This window comes from Danio rerio, chromosome 1, assembly GCF_052040795.2.
Source record: "Danio rerio strain M-AB ecotype USA chromosome 1, GRCz13ab, whole genome shotgun sequence".
Lineage (NCBI taxonomy): Eukaryota > Metazoa > Chordata > Actinopteri > Cypriniformes > Danionidae > Danio > Danio rerio.
In genome coordinates, this window is record NC_141021.1 from 26,575,244 (window position 1) to 26,596,946 (window position 21,703).

General features: G+C 34.7%; 1 protein-coding gene across 8 annotated transcripts in view; it reads left to right on the forward strand.

Moving 5' to 3' along the window:
• tmem131l (transmembrane 131 like) overlaps positions 1 to 21,703 on the forward strand; it is a 92,446-nt gene that overhangs the window by 11,105 nt on the left and 59,638 nt on the right. For all 8 annotated transcript variants that reach the window (XM_087237195.1, XM_087237196.1, XM_087237197.1 and 5 more), the window contains exon 3: positions 1,921 to 1,958. In XM_087237195.1, coding sequence (XP_087093321.1) covers positions 1,921 to 1,958 — 38 coding nt within the window. The remainder of the gene's footprint in view (positions 1 to 1,920; positions 1,959 to 21,703) is intronic.

Here is a 21,703-nt window from a genome sequence, read left to right on the forward strand (position 1 = left end):
TTGATTATATGGTTTGGAATTGAATGTTTTGGATTGTTGAAATTTTTTTGTGATTATCTTGTGTTTAAATTAAGAATTTTGCGACTTTTTGTTGATTTCTGCGTTTAATTCAGCAATTGCAGAATCGCGAAAAACTAACGCCCTATTCACATGGGGCTTCAGCGTCAACGCTTGACTGAAGGCGTGTCTGAAGTTGGGGTTGAAGTGATCGTCATAGAAGCGTCAGCCAATGAAATTCAGTCAGCAATAGGCCACTGTCTAACTGGTGTATTTGCATACCGCGATCTGATTGGCTGACGCTTCCGTCGGTGCTTGAAAAGTTGAGCTGTTCCCAACTTCTGTAGCGAGCAACACCTCTGAAGCGGCACAGATGGATCCACAATGCAGTTCAGCAACGCCTGACGTCACCCATTCAAAGTGAATGGAAAGAGTTGGCGCTGACGCCCCGTGTGAATAGGGCGTAAGGGGTCTGATTATATTTACTACTTAGAATACCATTCAGAAGTTTGGGCTAAATATGTTTTGTGTTTGAAAGAAGTCTCACCCAAACAATGAAAAACTATGTTTCCATCCACCTATTTTTGAGTTCATTTTGGATATGTTCATAAAAAAATTGGTTGATGGAAATATCTAGATGCGCATAAATTTTGAAAATGCGCATAAAAACTTATATGCTTAACTGAGTAAGAAACTTGTTATTCGATAAGAAAAAACCATGCGCACGAACTAAGATGGAAACACTTTTACCAAACAAATTCCAGTATGCGCATTAAAAAAAGTCATGTGATTGTTGTTATAAGAGATCATGTGATGAGATTCACAAGTGTGTGAATAAACAAACCAGCAGGATGAGCACATTGTAAAACATCTGAAATGTTGTTATGGTCATTCTAAAATGCCTTAACCATTTCAGTATTAGTGTTATTATATTATTATTTGCCTCCATATAATAGTTCCTCTTCTGAGGCGGAAAAGGAAAAGATTCATGCAGCTTTTCCTCCAGAAAATTTTATTGTCACTGTTGATATTTGCTGCCAGTTATTCAGGAAGTGACTATTTTGTTCTCTTTGACTTGTTGGATGGAAACGCTGCTTTATTCACACATCTTTTATACAATATTCCAGTTTTGCGCATAAAATTAATTCGCAATTTTGGATGTAAACATAGCTATTGCTCTGTCATCTTTTATTTTAAGGAAAGTTTTTAATCAAAACATTTATTTTAATCTGTAATGGGTTGTGCATGGTTGACCTATTGGAGAAATAAAGCAACATTTGGTGTAATTGAAGTTTGGTCATGGAGCAAGTTTAATTATAAGTATTTTGTATGTTATTGTTATGGCTTGCCTCACACGTTAATGGAGGCATATTTTAAAAAGTACTGTAATCATGCCTAATTTGCATTGCTTGTTCATTCTGAGTTTGCATGTGACGTTAAGTTAAAGAATGCAACAGAAATGACCTAATGTTTATTAGTCTGAATTTGCATGTAAGTGAAGGAATGTAGAAAATTACCTAAATATATGAATTAGATTCATATATTCAAAATTTATTTTATTAAAAGACGTGTTATGCCAAATGATCAAAAAATACAATAAGAACATTTGACTACAATTTTGAAATTTGCTAATGTTTTTATAATTGCTACAATTTAAAATAAGATTTTTTTTTTATTTTAGTGCATTTTTAAATGTAATTTATTCCTGTGATGGGCAGTATGGATTTTTAAGCAGCTATATATTTTCAACAATCTCTAATGTTACTTGATCCTTTAAAATTCATTTTTAACAGATATTTTTTCTTTAAAAAGACCTTCAAACGTAATGTTTTTACAAAATTTCTTTCTAAAACTTTACTGTACCTATGTAATATGCAGTTATTGCACCTACTGAATATAAACATGCATTTATTTTATTTTCAGGCAGAGGAGCAACACAGTGAAAATGTTCGAGAGGAGAGGTAAGAATTTATTTTTTTTTATTATTGAAAAATCTATCTATTTGCGTTTCTTTTGCAGGTTTTGTTTGATGCCGTTGCTTTAGGTATTGATAATACAGATACTTTGCTATAGATGTGCAGCTTTATTAAGCTGTGATGTTCAAAACATGAAACACAAAGATTTTACTTCATTAGTATCGCACGTACCTTTCTGGTTCCCTAAACATTTTGTCTGAAGTCAGGGATGGGTTGTTTCAGCAGTGAATGGATAACTAAGCCTCCTGAGGACACCAGCCTTCTGTTTACTCTACATTTGCATTCATGTGACCTTATAACAACACACACTGTTTTATTAACTACACATCAGTAGCGAGATATGAATAACAGTATGTAAACAAAGTGCCAATGAGTTCTATGAAAGAAAATTACAAATTTTGTCTGCAACGTGATGTATGGTATACAGATGTGTTTCAGAAGAAAAAGAGTAGCATGAAAGATAAAGATAAACAAATGATAGACAGATGAAGGTACAACTTCACACATAATTGAAGCAAGTGGTTTTGGTTGCTGTGCAAGTTATACAAGTAATTATTGTTGTGTGGCTTGCTTCTTAATCATTTTAAATTCAACACAAACCTTTAGTAACCGTTGCTGTTCTTAGTTGTAAATGTAGTATTTTTAACAACAGTTTGTAAATGAAGTATTTCATGCCTTTTACCTTTTTACATGGTTACTGTATGGACAGGGAAAGGTAGAAAATAGTGGCTAATGGTCAAGCTACTGTGGACAGAAAAACAAATGTCTTCTAACATTTTGCAATGCTTGCATCAGTCCACTGTTATAATTGAATCTTAGCGTTGCCTTTGAGACAGTAGATCACAACATTGTCATTCTCATGACATTAGAAATTTATGTTGACTTTTGTGGACGTGCGTTTACATGTTGTCATTTAGCTAACGCTGTTTTTCAAAGTGGGTGACACGGTGGCTTAGTGGTTAGCACTGTTTCCTCACAGTAAGAAAGTCGCTGATTCAAGTCCTGGCTGGGCCAGTTGGCATTTCTGTGTAGAGTTTGCATGTTCTCCCCGTGGCTTGGGTTGTCTCCAGGTGCTCCGGTTTCCCCCACAGTCCAAAGACATGGTACAGGTGAATTGAATAAACTAAATTGGCCATAGTGTATGTATGCACTGTGTAAAACATATGCTGAATAAGTTAGTGGTTCATTTCGCTGTGGTGACCCCTGATAAATAAAGGGATTAAGCTGAAGGAAAATTAATGAATGAAAGTTTGTCAAAGTGATTTACATGATTTTTTTTTTACCTTTAAATGCTTACCCTTTGGAGTTAGATATCACCTTGGGGGAAACAATTTGGAATTTTCAAGTCCTGTTCTTTTTTTCTAATCAGTGCATTTCTATACCCATTATAATAGCGGTATAGATGGCAAATATATATATATATATATATCTTAAAAAAATATATGTCTTTCTTCCTTTGTGTTGGTGAGGAAATCTCAAATTTATTGCAAGTGTGGTGTGGAGATTTTGTAATGGGTCCTTTGTTGTTTTCCTTGTAAATGCTCACTCTGAGAAGACACTACATATACTCAGGAAACATAATTAGCTATCATTGTCATGTTGATGAGCTCTATATTTAAGCAATTCCAGCATTATGGATGTGTCATTTGCAGTAAAAACAGTCAAAATATTAATTCAAAGAGAAAGTATATGTTAACATTATATTGAAACATCTGTTTATATTTTTCAAAATGACTAACCACAGATTTATGGGATCAGAAAAATATAAATCTGTAAACATTTCTATATTTTAAATAAGGAAAATTAACATATGTTATGAATGTGACCAAAAAAAGTCTGTGAGTTTACAGTATACAACATACTTTGTAGAAATTCTGTAAATGAAACTGCACAACCCAAAAGAAACGATGCTAATCAATAGGATAAGAGTGAGCTTACTATAGAATTAAAATGATTTATTTTAATAAATTTGACATTTTTGTATTTATGAGGAAAAAGTCTTTGTTATAGATGTGACATCCCTCCGTTGTGGATGTGGCAGATGTGAAATTGTCTTTTGTGTGACTTTGGTAAATCAAATATAATAGTTTGAGAACATTGACAGAGACATATTTGAGTATTTTACAGTCCTGTAAAATACAAGCCTACACAAAAAACTTTAAACGTTTTTTTTTCATGGCAAGGTTGACATTTGCATGGAATTGCTCACTTTCCTTATACCAGATTAAATAAAAGAAAAGTTGTATACCACATTTGTGGGAGTCTGACAGTTTTGGAAACACAATGGCCAATCAGGGGTGTTTAAGAATGTGCTCAACAGTTCTCAAATGTTAGCATGAAATAGACGTTTTAAAAATTTTTTAGTACCGATTGAAACCAAACTCGATTCTTTAAAAAAAAAAAAAAGATTCTTTTGGGGTTTTTAACCTTTATTGGATCGAATAGTGCAGAAAGTTGACAAAAAATAGTTGGGAGTAGAGAGAGAGTAAGGGTCGGCAAAGGACCTTGAGCCAAAAATCAAACTCTGGTCGCCGTGAGCACCATGGTGCTGTATGATAGCGAACTTACCTCTAGGCTTTTGGCACCGACAGAACTCGATTCTTTTGACAAGCCTATTTGCAAAGATGTATTTGTACAGCTGAAGAAATAGTAAAAAAAAATTGTTGAATTATTTCGTAATCAAATTGAATTCAAGAATTGAATTGGAGCATCAAGTTTTTGCTTTGTGAGTACTTTGTATTTGCATCTTAAAGTCTCTAAGAATTCAAAATGATTTTGTTAGCTCATTGCCAGTTTTGTGGTGAACAATTCATCCGTGCGCAAAAAAAAAAAGGTTTCTAATCTTTAATTGAAATCTGAAAATGCACTTCCTGTTTGTTTTCAGTTAAATGATCAGATTACGTAATTTTGAGGTAATGAGCATGACTAACATACTTTACCACGCTGGTTCAACTGTCAGTTTTGACAACAAACAGAAAGGGTGAGGAGGAGTGTGTTAGGTTGTAATAACTCTTCTAAAACCCTTTCCTGATCTTTCTGAACTAAATGCCTACTTTACTACATCCATTCAGCGGCTTTAAAAAAAACAAGCCACGTTCACTGTTTGCTCATTTAAAATTTAAAGTTTCTCTAGGAACTGCGTCACAGTACGAAAAAAAAAAAAAATAGCAATTGCAACTTCCGGTTCATTGGAATGTTTTCAACATGCATAAAAACATGTATGAAAGTCCAGCTAGTGTGGAGGATAGGGTTTCTTTCCCTCGCTTGAGGATTGACTTGGTTACTAAAAGCTGTTGAGTGATTCATATATTGGTGATGAGTTTATTATTTGTTACAATTATGAAATGAAAAAAAAAAGTTTACTGCAAGCCAAGTAAGTGATGTGTGTTTGGAGAGATTTATTGTCATCGTGATGTAGAAAAGATGTTTTTGATCATATTTATAAAAATCAAAAGCATCTGTGTATGTGCATACCACTTTTGTTCATACTCTCTCACATTTTCCCCCTGTTCATAGTCTCTTTGCCACATCCTCTCACGCTACCCGTCCCTAACTCTGTAGATCTCATTCTGCTATCTGCCTGTAGCAGATGCCTCATAGTTTGCATTGTCGTTTTATTGTTTTGACATGACTTGGTCGCAGCATGCACTGTGGTTAAATCTTAATCAGCGACTATCACCCAGCACAATGACTGCTTTTAACACAGCCGTCTCAACAACTCACTTCCTGAACAGTTACATAGCCTTTGCTATAATATGAATGCTCACCCCTCAAACATTCAGAGCAGAAAATGTATTTTATTCTAAGAAATATACTTTTAAAAATATACTTTAAAAAAATCTGAAACTAATCTAAGAGTTATTGGATGCACATAAATGACAAAATAAAACTTTATTGATTACAGTAATATTAATTTCATTATTTTAGACTAATATATAGCACTATAACCTAAAATTATATGCATTCAGTAACTCTCAGATCAGTATCAAATTATTTTTAAAATACAGTATGTTTTTACCGGCGCTCAACCTGGGGTCTGTGTGAGTCCTAACGCCCCAGTATAGTGAAGTGAGTGCCGTCTTTCGAATAAAACATTAAACTGAGGTCCTGACTCTGTGGTTGTTAAAAAAATCCCATGATGTCCTTCGAAACGAGTAGCGCCCCATTCACATGGGGCATCAGCTTCAACGCTTTCCATTCACTTTGAATGGGTGATGTCAGGCTTTGCCGAACTGCATTGTGGGAATGTCGGCGGCGCTTTAATGGCATTGCTTGCTGCAGAAGTTTGGGTTTTCTCAACTTTTCAAGCACCGACAGAAGCGTCAGCCAATCAGATCGCTGTATGCTGATACACCTGCTCAGAAAGTAGCCGATTGCTGGCTAACTTCATTTGCCCCAACTTCAGACACATCCTCTGTTAAGAGTTCACCTGTGAATGGGGGTCGTAGGGGTTTAATCCCAGCACCTGGGCCAAATTTGCCTACTGGCCTTTGTCCATCATGGCCCCCTAACCATCCCCATATCATAATTGGCTACATCAGTTTGTCTCCTCTCCACCAATCAGCTGGTGTGTGGTGTGTAGTCTGGCGTAATATGGCTGCCATCGCGTCATCCAGGTGGATGCTGCACACTGGTGCTTGATAAGGAGATTCCCCCATACGTAAAACGATTTGAGTGTCCAGAAAAGCCATATAAATGTAAGAAATTATTAATATAAACTAGTTTAGAGGGCTTTTCTGTGCATTATTTATGTGCGCTTGGACAAGACTTTTCAGCTGCCATTACTTGCTGATGCATAGAATCATTGGTATTTAAAGTTATTGTTCATTAAAAAAATGAAACTTTCCTGTTAATTTACTCACCCACAGGTCATCCAGTGTCACCATATAGGTGACTTTTTTTTCTCCAGTAGAACGTTAAAGAAGATTGATAAAAATGAGAGATTTGGTGACACAATTACCAATATTTATCAATAAACCGCATCACCTAATCTCCTGTCCAAGCACACTCTCTCACTTTTGTCATTAAAAGCGTCCGGACTACAATTGAACTACAGTTGCACAGGTGCTGTGATCATTTTGCCTCACAAGACCTCAGCATGACATCAGGGGCCATAGGTTATTGATTTGGACTCGTTTGTAGTTTTATTTTTAATCTAAAACACTTATAATCATTCACTGCCATTATATGAATGACTAAGGACCACAGGTTTAACTCAAAATCTTCTTTAATGTTCTATTGAAGAAAAAAAATCACCTACGTTTTGGATGACCTGTGAGTAAATTAACAGTAAGTTTAGTCTTATTAAGACTGTTTATACCTGTCTCTGCATGTGTTTTTTTTTAACATAAAATCTGATTTATAAAAAATGGTACCATTTACATTTGACCAGATAAATGTGTCTTTGCTTAACAGATATAAACCACACTATATAGCGTAATTTATATCTGCTAAAGAGTAGCTTGTAGATAGATTAGTTAATAGATTTTTCCCCCACAAATGCAGTTCAATTAGTGCAGTAAAGATGGTCTCCAATGCACATTCAACCCATAGATATATATACACACTAGATATCGTATACAGACCATGAGCGTGTGTCAATACCGCCACCACATTTGTACAGTGCTCCCAGGACAAAAGTCATTCAACCACACTTAGTCAAGACTAAAGCCACTCTGAAGATGCTGGAATTTTGCGATGCGTACGGAGGTAGTAACGAGCAAAAGTATAGACCTTTTTCATGGCTGCTGCATGGAGGGCGCCATAGCGACTAGCGTCTTCCGGTAGAATGCTAAAAACTTCCATTTACAGCGTGTACAACTGGTAATTTGCCCTCACAAAATGGGTTTCAATGACGTTTTTAATGAATAACAGAGTGTTTTTGTGACACACAACTTAGAAATGTGTCTGTTAAAGCTGTTATAATCTGTCACGTGGTTCAAGCGCGTCAGAAATACGAGAAAAACTTTCTCCTAGAAACTTTCTCCTAGAAATACATTGTGTGTGCGTTCCCGGCCTGTCAGCTGTTAGCTCAGCGGCTCTTTAACACACACACACACACACACACACACACGCACACAGAGAGAGAGAGAGATAGAGAGAGAGCAAACCAGAGTACTGGCATGAAACTTAACAGGTATGAAAGTCGTGCAATTTACAAAAATGACCAATAAAAGTCTGTTATTGATACTCTGCTGGCTGATTTACTGTTCATTCTAATCGCAAGCCGTTTGTGTTTTATTTCGTGTGTTGTTTTTACCACAGTTTGTGTTTTTCTGTCATTTCGAAATGACACTAGCCTATATTTTCACTTTGTCACAGCTATTAAATCAGTGTGTCAGTGGCACAATACAGGCTACGTGTGTGTGTCAAACATTTTGGTGAATTACATTTGTTTAGGCTGGTTATATATTTGAAATAAAAAGAAAATGTTGACTAGCGATGACAAGGCTTCATTTAAACGGCAGAAGATGCCGTCTGACAACGAGGGGAAAACGCCTCACAGCAGCTGTTTTCCATCCTATTAGATCGCATTTCTTTAAATGATCAGTCCAGCAGATGGTGCTGATGGACAACAGTATTAGTTCAAAGAGGATAAAAGCAGGTAAAATAGATTAAAACTATAGTTTCAAAGGTGTCCAAATGTGACTGTTTACACGCATCAGCTGCCGACCGGAAGTTCTTCGCATTCTCCTTGCACATACACGCAAAGCATAATGGGTAATTTTGCGTTCCAAGAAAAAGGTCTATAAAGGCAGAACATTTCATAGGTAACGTTTCATTTTTTTACATTTTTGTATGTTACGAATTTTTGTGCTTACATATCGATGATAATGCAGTAGCTTACTGCATTGGCCATAAGACAAATTAGCAGTAACTTGAACTAAATTGTAGGCTTATGCTAGTTTTGATGAACAAAATCAGCAAACAAAAAAAATTAAATATGATAAAACGCCAGAAACTTGTGTTATTGCCAGCCAAGTTTACAATCGTACAATCGTGATAACATAACAGGGCCTGCACTTCAATGAATGTGCATACTGTCCACCCTAAATTATTGGATATTACAAATGCCATTTAGATCAAAAAGGTGGATATGCACACAGGAATATCAATGGTTGCCAAGCCCTATTAGAAGTTAAAGCAGGAGAGGGGGTGTGTTTCGGCACATGGATTAGATTAAATTTAACAGGGGGGAAGAATAATACATTTCCATGCACACAAACACATACGATAGAAAAAAATTATAATTTTCTTAATTTAAAAAATATTTGCATACTGACCACCAGGATAACTCCCGATCATAGATATATCTATATATGTGTATACATCTAAGGCTCCGGATGGCCGGTCTTCCATCGCACCTTGGTCCCACATTCATTTCAAAGGAGTGCCACCCTGTACTAAACAACAACAGCATAGGCGACTTCTAATGTAAATATCTTTGCATTCATTCAACAGAAAGAAATGGCTTCCCTATTTCCCTACACATTGCAGAATTGCTTTAAAGTTGCTTTGGTTAAACGGTTGTTTGCGTTAAATAGAACTGAAAGTAGTACTACTATTCTCAACCTTTTTCAGTATTACCAGGTTAGTCTGGTTAAATAAATAAGTTGAATAGGAAAATAAATACAAATTTGAAATCTGAATTTTTATTTACCTGTTGTGCACATGACGGTACTGTTAATATGTCATATTTTTGGTGAACTCATGAAGGCATTTAAACAGTCTTCTGTAGGCAAGCCTGACAGTAGCACTGTGGGTTGTCTAGGGCTCTAGAAAAGTGAAATGAAAGCCTGACCATTTAACCACAAAGCTTGTGGCTTAGGAAAAAAAGTCAAACACTGTGGACTGGAAAAAAACATAAGGTTACTCTACTTCATTTTGTAAAACTTTTGCATTGATCAGTCCAAAAAGGATCCTTGAACACAGAGGTCATGTTGAGGCTATTTAGTGATATACAGCTCTTTGGCAATTGGCTCATGGGATTTTTTTTTACATCAGCAGACGTTGAGCTTGTCAGGGCTGTAGACTTATGATTGCATTATTGCAGTGCTAAGCAACATAAAGCGCATAGATGGGGAAAGAAAAGTGTAGTGCATTCAGGATAAAAGGGTCTGAGAAGCTCTTTCACAAACATTGCATCCAGTATGTGGATTAATTGGTGTGAATATTAGATAAGTTATGTATATAATTGTGTAAATATAAACTTATTTATTCATATATTTGATTAATTATATGAAAATATTAGATTAAAAATCGTATTATGTGTGTGGAGAAGAGTGCAAAGTACTATTACTAATACTACTGCTGTTTGGAGTTTGCTCTTTGAACTTTGGCTGTGCATTTGTGTATCTATTTGCAGGGTGGCTGTTACTGTATCTGACCCTGTATTGCATATTATGGTTGTCACGGTACCAATATTTCAGTAATCAATGAATACACTGTTCTCGATAACAGTTTTGGTATTAAAGGAAGGAACTGTTTTAAATAGTTGTCAGATGTCAATAATGGACACATGGATTTTGGTAGGACAGTAGGCCACAGGAAAGCTTGTGCTTGGACAGGAATTCTGGTTGCCCAAAAAACATTGGTTTTACATATGGTTGCCCTAGCCATGAGACTATCAATGCCAATTTACGCATTGTTTTATCTTTTAAGAAAGTGTTATTGCAAAAATGTATCTTTTAGAAGAAAAAAGTTTATATGAACTTGCATATGCATGCTTGTAAGGCACATAATTAGCTCTAAATGTAGATACATCACTGTTCTGTTTTCAGAAAGTGCTAAAGTATGTCATTCTGCTGCTAAAGATGCCCACAGTGACTATATTTACATGGACATCAGTAATCAAATTATTTGCCTTAAGCTGATTAAGACAATAATTTGATTAAGGTGTTTATATGAGTTACTTTTTGAAAGTTCCTTCCATGATCCTGTTTTACGTTTTATAGCTAATAATTCGATTAACGTCATTGCTGTTTCATGTAATTTCGGGCATTTAATTTTTTATTTTTTGACCTTAACTGCAGTTTCACAGTTTCACTTTCATTTAGGAACATTTCATTCATGCCCCCGTGTAGTGATAGGTAGTTCAGATCATTTTACTGACTCAGACCTTTGAGTCTCGGTCATCAAGATGAATGAATCTTTTTTTTCGAGTCATTTCATTCAATTTGCCAAAATAACATTAAAATGTTACGAGATGCTTCCAAACACATCTACTACTAGCCCAAACGTTGATCACACTACTACATACAAGTCATAACTAGAATACTACCGTACAATGCTATGCTACTAAGAAATAGAAAACAATAATTGTTTACTTGGTGTTTTATCTATGATTAGCTTTGCATGCTCACCTTATCTGGCATGTTTTCAAATTTGAGTTGTTTGTTCACTTGACACTGACAGTTCCATATGAGCTTAATAAATAAAAAATAAAAATGACTTTCAATGTTTAACCTTATATAATTTCCAATTCTTTATAACTTTATTAAATTTGTTTCATTTTTTTTCTTCTTTCTCTCTTCTAAAATGTATTATGCAGATTGTATTGACATCTTCATTTTTTCTAATGTTCTAAGTTTCTGCGATCTACTGTTAACTGTTTTTGAAACTAATAAAAAATAAATTAAATAAATAAATGTAAAAAATTCTATAAAAAGCTTAACTAATGCTTCCAGTCTGAGCCGAAAACACCCATGATTAGTTCACCTTTCGAGTCTTCGGTTTGTGAGTCGTTCGTTCATCATGTCATGTGAAAGTATGTAAAAAAAAAAATTACTCAAAAATCGAGGTCATGAGAAATGAAAGGATCAAAATGCTCTAAATGCATATGACTGGCTTCTGTTTCTCATGTGAAGAACGAGCGATTCTAACCCGATAGAATACTCAAAAAATTAACTAATCTTCTACTCAACCTGCACAAATGTATGCATGCACGAATGAACGAATTGCTCTCTAAGAGGACTCCTCCTTTTCGAATCACATTAAAGTTTCATTCAAAATGAACGAATCGTTCAAGACTGACCCAGCATGACAAACACAAGTATTGGATGCACGGACTGTTTTAAGAAGGTTGTTTTAATAGAATTTGATACTGCATGCCGAATGGAAATAAAAAAGTCTCTTCATTTTGTGATGCAGGTGTCTGTGGTCCTTCACTGACTCGGTAGGTGCACAGCCACTTGTGTATTGAATATCCTGTCGCAAAATGTGGTGAAAAGTCCTACATGATGGTAATAGTTTAATTGCAGCATTTACATGTCAGTACTGCACTTTCATAATGCGACTAAAATCGGCATACTCCACATGTCTTAATTCGATTTCTGTTTAGTTCAAATATAAGCTTAATCTAATTAAATTAATTTTTAAAAAAATTGTTTACATGGTAAACTCTTAATCAGAATGTTGCCTTAATTTCATTAAAATTGGATTATCGGTGTTAACCATAGACTGTAAAATATATGGACATAGTATCCGTGACGTCACCCATAGGTTTCTAAAGAGCGCAAAAGAAGCCACAAGTAGGCGCGGCCAACCGTCGCCATTTTGTTCGCGCGTCATCACACCCACGGCGGGATACCAAACAAGGGCAAAGAGGCGGAGAGTGAGCGGAGCTACAGACACCTGCTGACAGTTTGCTTGGACCTGGTTCAGACACACTTTACTTTGGGAGAACGCTTAATACTTTATCACCTGTGATTTGTTTGTATTCTGACCACATGTGCTTGGTTGTATACTATATCAATAAAGTGTTTAGACTTGTAAAAACACTGTAGTAATACACAGAGCCACTAAACATTGTTCTCATGACGTTTTTCAACAGGAGGAAAACGCGAATTACTTCCAAACACTTCAGATATAGTGTGTGTTAGTTAATGTAAGACTATTGAGGAAATCCAGCACAAATATAAATATAAATGATAAATGATCTTAAATAAAACAAATACATGTATAGAGATGGTCTATAAGTATATAACTTTACTCACATGGGAAACGGAGGCAACGTGAATGGTTTGTAAGCACAATTAAGTGCACTCAGCATGCCATGCCATCTAATAATTGTAGGAAACAAGTCCAAAAGGCAGTTGACTGTGTAAAGCCACATAAAACAACACAGAAATACGATAAATATGCCGAGTTCAGTGGCTAGTCTGCAGGATTCAGCTGAGGTGACGTGACCACAACCAATGAGACTTAGCTGTCACTCAAGTGGCCATGCCGTTAATTATGCAAACTGAATATAACCTAATATAAAGAAAACGGATGAGTTAAAAAAAAAATTCTCCCCCCTCACAGTTGTCATGAAGGGTAATATTAGCTGTATTAAGCAAAATCTTTTTTTTGTACCAGGCTGTAAACACCTTTTTTTCTGCTGTAAAGTTGGCCATTCTAACAGTGGGCTCAATTGAAATTTGCTCTATTTTGGAGCCAGGAGCGGCCAGGACTAGCGGAATTTCGGATGAATTGCAGTTTTAGTTACTTCCGTATTGGCTTCCTGAGGGAGAGCGGGAGGTTGCCGCTTGGTGTTAACGTAAACATACTGAGTGTTGTTTTAACTGATGTTATTTAAACTGGTCAGAACAGCAGAAAGCTTTTTGTCATTCCATTGCATGTGTGCATATGCAGTGGAACGAAATGTTGGTTCTTGCATGACCATGGTGCTACATAAAAAAACTCATAAATATGTGCACAACACTAGACATAAGAGCTATTTTAAACCTATACATAAGTAACATACCGGAGCAGTAATCAACTTTACTAATTATACATATGCTATAAATACTTGAACTACGCACATAACCTAAGACAGATTATACAAGTACATAAGACGGAACAATATTGTGCAAAATAGGTATTTTAAGGTTGAATAAAACAAGTAGTGCAGTCCTTGTAAAATGGAGTTTAAGTGTTTGGTGCATATAGAGAGAGTAGAGCATTTCTATGGGTGGTTTGTCAAGCCCACTCACCTGTGTAAAGCACACCTCAGAAATGCACAATGTTTGTTTGTTTTTATATGAGTTTTAGAAATTGGATGGTGCAAACATTGCTAGATGGAAAAATACAAGTTTTGTTGTTTGTGAGTTCTTGGTATGAGTATTGTTCGGTGCGTAAATTTGACAGTAAATCAGATACAAATCTGTATTATCAGTTTAAGGATTTCTCATGAAATAGTATTATGCAAATAATAAAGCTGAACTAAGCATATAGACATTTATTCATTCATTTTAATTTCAGCCAATCTCTTTCACAGACTTGTACACAAATTTGATTGCAGAAGCCAGTAAGTGGATTGCCAACAGAGGTCATGAGATTTAGTACAGGTAGACAAAATAGTGCATAAGAAAGCATATGGGATAACACGATCTAACACCCACAGGAAAATACAGTCTATTTTAAGTTTAATAGTTCAAAAATTGCTGAGAAAAATGTTCTGGAATCTGATTGGTGGAAACAGATACACATACACACACATTGATGGTTGTTTTTTGCGTTCAAATAAAGTATAGACAGGGTTTGTTGTTTTTGAATTTTGTGTAATCTAACTGATGTGATGTTAGTGCTCTTGCTTAATTGTTGGCCCTTTTTGATTGCGTCTGCTCTGTTTGTCTGCTATTTCAAATCTTCAACAAGTTTTTAGCACTTCCTGCAGTGCTTTTAGAATGTTACACCATGCTACTGTGAAAACATTTGTTCTTGCTTAAAACTCTTGTGGTTAGGAGAAATTATGTCTCAGTAACTGCAGTGCACAGTAAAGCTGAGAGACAACCTGAAAGACGACAATACAACACTTACTATCACAATCATCAGCAGTTTTAATAGTTTAATGTACAGACTTATAATATGCTGTTGTTCTTTTGGAATTTTCATTCGCACCATCTAGTGGCTGTTTCCCAAATCACACTACAGTGTCGCCTCTTGGTGATTCTATGCTCTTTGGCGGAAGGAACGATAATGTCATTCAAAAGCGCTATTTACTTGGATGCTGTATAATACTCTTACTAATTATTTATATAAATAAATAGTTTTAATATATATTATTTAATCAAGTATTCTGGCAGTGTTTTTTTTTTTATATTTATAATGGTATTTCTATTTGCTCTATTGCTGTGTACTACCCACTAGTAACCTTGGTTACAATACACATGTGGTTGCCTGCAGAAGTATGAATCAGCCTTAAGATTAATGCAAAATTCTATTTGAAACCTGAAAACACACCTATAAAAAATTGTTCAAAATCTGATTTCCATCTATCTTCAAATGTGGTTGAATTAAATAATAAAAAAAGGGGCCTTTTGCACTAATCCAGCTGCCGTAGGCCGATGCGCTGTGCATTATGGGATAGCAGAGAGGGGGGAAAACATTACCTGATGGATCGTTGGTAATATTTCCGCAAGATGACCATGTTCCAGTTTAGCTAAATTAATTCATGCCTCCTCCTGAAGTGATGTGCGATGCATTAAAACACTGTTTTCCAGCCACAGCCACGCTTCATTCTCGAAATGTATAGTTTGTCTAAAGCAGGCATACAATCCGTCAGCGCAGTCATCCCTCCAGAGTAGTACAACATTTTGTTTTGTTTACTTTTGGGAGTTCATTGGCATTTTCCCATATTTGAATTCTAACCTATCAATAAGCAGTTTTGGAAATATGTTTAACAATCTGGCCAATGAGAGATGTGGATTTTGTCAGATGACTGCATTTTGGTTTGTTTCAGCTGGTTGGGACCAAAGCCATCAGTGTGGTGTGAAAACAACCCAAAGACAGCAGAAAATGCAACAATGTATCATTTATTGCCCTTGGTCCAGACCAAATGGATCGAACTACAGATATGAAAGCACCCTAAATTTCACCCCAAAAAAACTCAATTGAGTTGGGTCAATAATAAGAGATTCTGTGCACTGTGTGCCACATATAAAGCAGTGCATCTGACTAACTCTTATCTGTAAATGTGGCATAATAGTCTCCTGAAGCGGCGATGTGACGATAGTGTAGTGGCGAGTGTTCTAGCTCTCCCTCTCATTTCTCTCTCTCTCTCTCTCTCTCTCTCTCTTTGGTTGCTAGTGCTAATTTTCACACCTCCTGCTGTGCTACGCACTCTCATCTCTTCCTCTGCCCTCTGCCAACACCACAAATAGCTTCAGCGCTGGCATCAACCACATTCCATTAAGCCCAAACCATTCCACAATGTTTCTTCTCAGGATCAGGCACACTAATATTTAGGGCAGTGTACTTTTGATATTGGATCTAGACGCATGTTTCCCAGGGCAAAGGAAAAACAGAAAAATGTTAGAACAAACAGGCCCCTTTTCACCATGGTAATAGTCACCGTGCATTTGTTTTTTTCATGATTGAATTGAAGCATTTGTTTTGGCAACCACAATTTGTCGTGTTACCACCAGTTAGTGGCAGCACATTTATTGCTTGTGCGTTTATTGCTTCTGTCATGTGACCCGCTGTTGTGTAGTAACTAGTAACCATAGTAATTTATCACAAAACTGTACGCTTGAAAATAGAGCAGATAATGTACTTTTTGTTCAGTCGTTTGTGAGTTTTGCACTTTTTTTTCTAATATTTTTTATTAGTTAATTTGTTAGATTGATTTATTGTTGTTATTTTATTTAATTTTAATTAATACATTTTTTTATTGGTGGTAGTAGTAGAAGTAGTGGTATTTACTTATAATGATAATGTTTATTAAATGACCAATGTCTGATGTTTATTTGTACTTTTATGTTTGTGTTTTTCTTTCGTTATTTATTTATTTATATTTATATTATTTATTTGTTTTGATAAATTTAAGTATAATATTAACTTTCTAAGTTTGACATGAATATGACTAAAGTATACGTGATCCAGTTGCACACAAGCGTATACAAATATTATATTGATGCATTATCATTATTTATTATTATTCACTTTGATAATATTTACTAAATGATCATCGTCTAATATTTATTTATACTTTTGTTTGTTTTTGTATTGCATTTTTATAATTAATTTTATGATATTTATTATTATTATTCTTTAATATTATTTATTTATTTTTATGTTATTTATTTTATGACTTCAATTATAATATAAACTTACTTTAAGTTGGGATGTATAGTAAGAATAAAGACTATACCAGGGGTGGCCAACCCTGTTCCTGGAGAGCCACGTTCCTGCAGATTTCAGTTGCAACCCATATCAAACACACCTGCCTGTAATTATCACGTGATGTTCAGGTCCTAATTAATTGGTTCAGGTGTGTTTGATATGGGTAGCAACTAAAATATGCAGGAACGTGGCTCTCCAGGAACAGGGTTGGCCACCCCTGCACTATACCATTCAGGTGCACACAAGGGTGTACAAATATTAGATTTATGCTTGATTATTTATTATTATTATTCACTTTGATAATGTTTACTAACTGACCAATGTCTGGTGTTTATTTATACTTTTGTTTACGTGTTTGTCTTAGATTTTTATTATTTATTATTATTATATTTATTATTTATTTATTTTTATCAGTATTTATTTATTTATTTTCATGTTATTTATTTATTTTATTAACTTATAAACTTTCTAAGTTTGGAATGTATAGTAAGACTTAATTATACATTATACAGCTGCACACAAGGTTAAACAAATATGCTGGAAGCCAATTTTATCATTGGAATAGATGTTACATCTAACACTTTTTTTTTTTTTTTTTTTTTTTAAATCATGCATATGCACTTAAGATGTTTTTTTTTTATTTATTTTTTATTTTTTATACAATAATTAGGTTCTGGAAGAAGTGGCAACACTGAACCGAGCTATTCAACTTGCAATCAGAAACAGAAAAAAACAGAAATTGCTCAATCCTGAATGGCACCCTTGCCGTCTTCCACATGGGCAGAGGTCTGTTGTGATTTGTGAATCAGTAGTGCACATTGTGGGTGTGTAGTGGCCATAAAGTATGTGCTCATCTCAAAGTTTATGATAAATGTGATACTTTTTATGTTTTGTAAGCTTAGTGGACATGTACAAATGGCCAAGACTGCAAATATCCATAAACTATGCCTTATGGGACTGGACTTACAAGCTTCTGAAAAACAACATGATAGCAGAGCTGTGTGGGGATAGTAAAATATAGTTTAAAAAGAGTTTTAAGACATTTTAATGCTCATGAGTTTTGGATAATCAACGGTTTGCCCTTTAATTTGCGTTTGGGTTTCTTTGCCTCTATGTCATGCATTTAAAATCTTTTAACACACAGGAAGTTGTTGATCATCCTGTTTATTCCATAATCATTTGCAAAGGTATAAAGAAAATTAAATCGATCGATGCTTTTCGAAGCACAACATTTGACAGAATTTTTGTCAGTTCTACAACATTAGATCTCTCTGTTAGAAAAGTGGTACTTGGGTGTCACCAAAACATTGCTGGGGTTTAAGTATGAACCGCTTGCATCAAGGGCAGAGGACGGGTTTAACCATGATTAGTAGGACAAGCAGGAATCTAATTTTTGAAACAGCAGCAACAATAGCAACAAATTGAAGGCAGGCTGCATGAACGTATTCTCATCGCTCATAATATCTTTCTATGCAAATTCCATTAGTATAAAAATTAATCATACTTTGGTCCATCTAGCCCAGAATATTTCCTAGAAATTTCCAGGTATCTTGACTAAAAATTTACATAAAAATATACATTTGCACTTCATGTGTCACTGAATAACCAAAGATACTGCCTACGCATTAAGAAAAAAAGACCAGAATCCAATTGCACATGGATTTTACTTGCAAAACATCCAAAACAAACTCCAGTTTGGAATGGCTAGATAGTCACCAGCGACATAATCTTGTTATTCTTGCTACAAAATGGTATATACACAGTAGTCAACATTAGAAGTTAATAAATAAAAGGTTTTTTAAATTGTTCTGAGATGAATAATATGGGAATAGATGTTGTTTAGAGTAATGGAAAGATAACTGGTTTCAAAATTTACCATGGTTGGAATAAAGTCAAGGTTTTAAAACCGGCAAAGTTTTCTGTTATACCGTTCCTTAGGTATATGTAGGGATCCACAGATACCGGCACTTGGATTGGATATCGGTTCTATACTGCATATTTTTGCTGGATTTTATCGGCCAGCTGGTACCAATCCAAACCCCATCTTGCGCGTGTGCTATATTCTGTGTTATAAGCCAACTAAGATATGAAGGTAGCCTATTGTAAAGCACTAGAAAGTTGTCATGTCGGCCTACTAAATCCTTAATGTTCTGAAGCCATCCTACATTTTATTGTGAAGTACAGATGAAAATTCACGTGCTTAAATTCATGTTCACTTCAGCGCTTCCCGCCGCTGCGCCTGTCAATCATTCTCCATTCATTCACAATTCAAACTGCATATGGCATTCACGACAACATGTAAAAAATTTTTCCAAGGCTATTTGTTCCTGTTAATTTAAATAATTTGTGGAGAACATAAGCAATAAAGTAGGTCTAACAAAGTAAGCCTACCTGAAATATTTAATTAGAAAAGGCTTAATAATACATTGGACAGATCCTCAATGCACTGATTTCTTCCCTTTGAGCAGCTGTTTTGGAAGTGACTGCAGATAGAAGAGGGCTGCGCGATGTGTCTCTAATGCATCATGTTTAAAGTTAGATTGCGCTGTCTGTCATGTATAGGCCTATAAGACTGTTATTTTTACTAAATAAGATATATTATTTGAGTTTTGCACTAGTGCTATAGTAACTGTATTATGCTACAGAATGCTGTACCATGTATTAAACAAAACAGTATCAGTGCATCCCTAGCCATTTGTATGTTGAATTTTTTTTTTTAACATGTTTTTCACAACTATTATAGTTAGGTTTAAGGGCAACAGTATCTCCAGCAGAAAAGGGACGTCGACATCAATAGGTACTGGTCCAAAATATTTTAAATGTTTTCTTAATTTAAAATATAGTGTGTTCAATGGGGGGAAAAGTTGTTTTTACCCAAACATTAAAAAAGAACTTATTTTGGTAATCACAATACTGTGGTACCATGAAACCGGGATATTTTTATCCAAGGTTATCATACCATCAGAATCTTATAACTGCCCATGCCTAGTTGTTTAATAGTTTAAGGTCAACTTTGATAAAAGGTTTTGTTCAACTTCAAATGTTTACTACTATAGTCTTTTATGTTTGTTTAAAGTATAAACGGAAATGTTGTTTGTTTGTTTTGTTTTTTTACAAGGCATTATAATGAGATTTCATTTATCGTAAAACAATGGAAAAGTTGTAAATCTTCATTAAGTCTTTTAATGAATTAAATAACAATGACACTGCTTCCCGTTTGTGTTTGAATAATTTACTCGTTTGATGTAGCGTTTCGTAGTCTTTAGATGTGGGGATGGTTTTGACACTTCCCTTTTCATACTTCATCAGACTGCTCAAGAAGAGCACATTATGTACCCTAACCTACCGTACAAACATCAGCTTTGCGTATCAACGTTTCTGATCTCAAATCATCTACTGAAGTCTCTTGTCTACTCTTCTACCCACTGCATTATTGAAATGAACTACAACTTCCTGTTTCAGCACACAGGAAATGAGCAGTACACTATTTCAAACATCAACATTTTTTTTCTTTTTCTGTGATGGGAAGTGATGCTGCTGCCAGCAAGTAGTCTTTGATGAAATGTCAGTTTTTAGTTTAATGTGTAAGTTCAATACCAGAACCAAAATCCCTGGTAACTCGTGTATTGTTTTTAATAATAGTTGTGACAAAACTACATTTAACATTTATTTATTTGGCAGTGGCATATTTAATTGAAAAAATAAATAAAGACATTTTAAAAAAGATGTTTAATTTCAAGCTTTTTTTTTTATTGAGGAAATCATAAAAAATGTGCACTGTTTTATTTATTTATTTATGTTTTTTTAGTAAAATGTTTTTTAAGCATCATGTTAGCATAGTAGAATGATTTAAAAAGATTTATGTGACAGTAAAGGACTGTAGTATTGATGCTGAAAATTTAGCTTTGTCATCACTGTACTTTTTTTACATTAAAACTTTAATTTAGTCCTGTGTATATATATACTATAAATATATATATGCCATATATTTGATCACATAAATGCAGCCTTTGGTGAGCATAAGATATTTAAAAAAGATTTAGAAAATATTGTGGATCCCTAACTGTTGAAGGGCTGCATGATTTTGGCTAAAATGAGATCCATGATTTATTTATTTTTTTATGAGTAGGCTGTTATTATTGTTGTTTCTCAAACATATGGTAAAACAACAATAATAATATTAGGCCTATGTGTAGTTGTACTATTGGTTAAAATGCTAGATTTTGTATAGGCTTGGAATGGAGGACTTAAACAGACTTTAAATTTGTCCTGGTTGTTGATTAACAGTAAAGTGATGACATCAGAATACAACAATTCATAATTCTGAAGTTGAATTATGTTTGAGACGTATGCTTGTCATTTGTCAACATGATATTCCATTTTATTTCACTGGTAAAACAAAACATTTGTTATTATGAGATTCCCTCTTGCATTATATTCAACATTAAATGGGCTAGAGTAGTTATACTGACCCAGTACACATTTATTTTCATGCACAACTCTGTGTTAGTTATGAAAGAAATTTAAATGATGTATGCGATTTCAGTTTTACTTTCACTGCCGGATTCACTGCCTGGTTTATGTCATGGCTGCCGTCACTTTGAGAAAATAACATTAATGAAAAT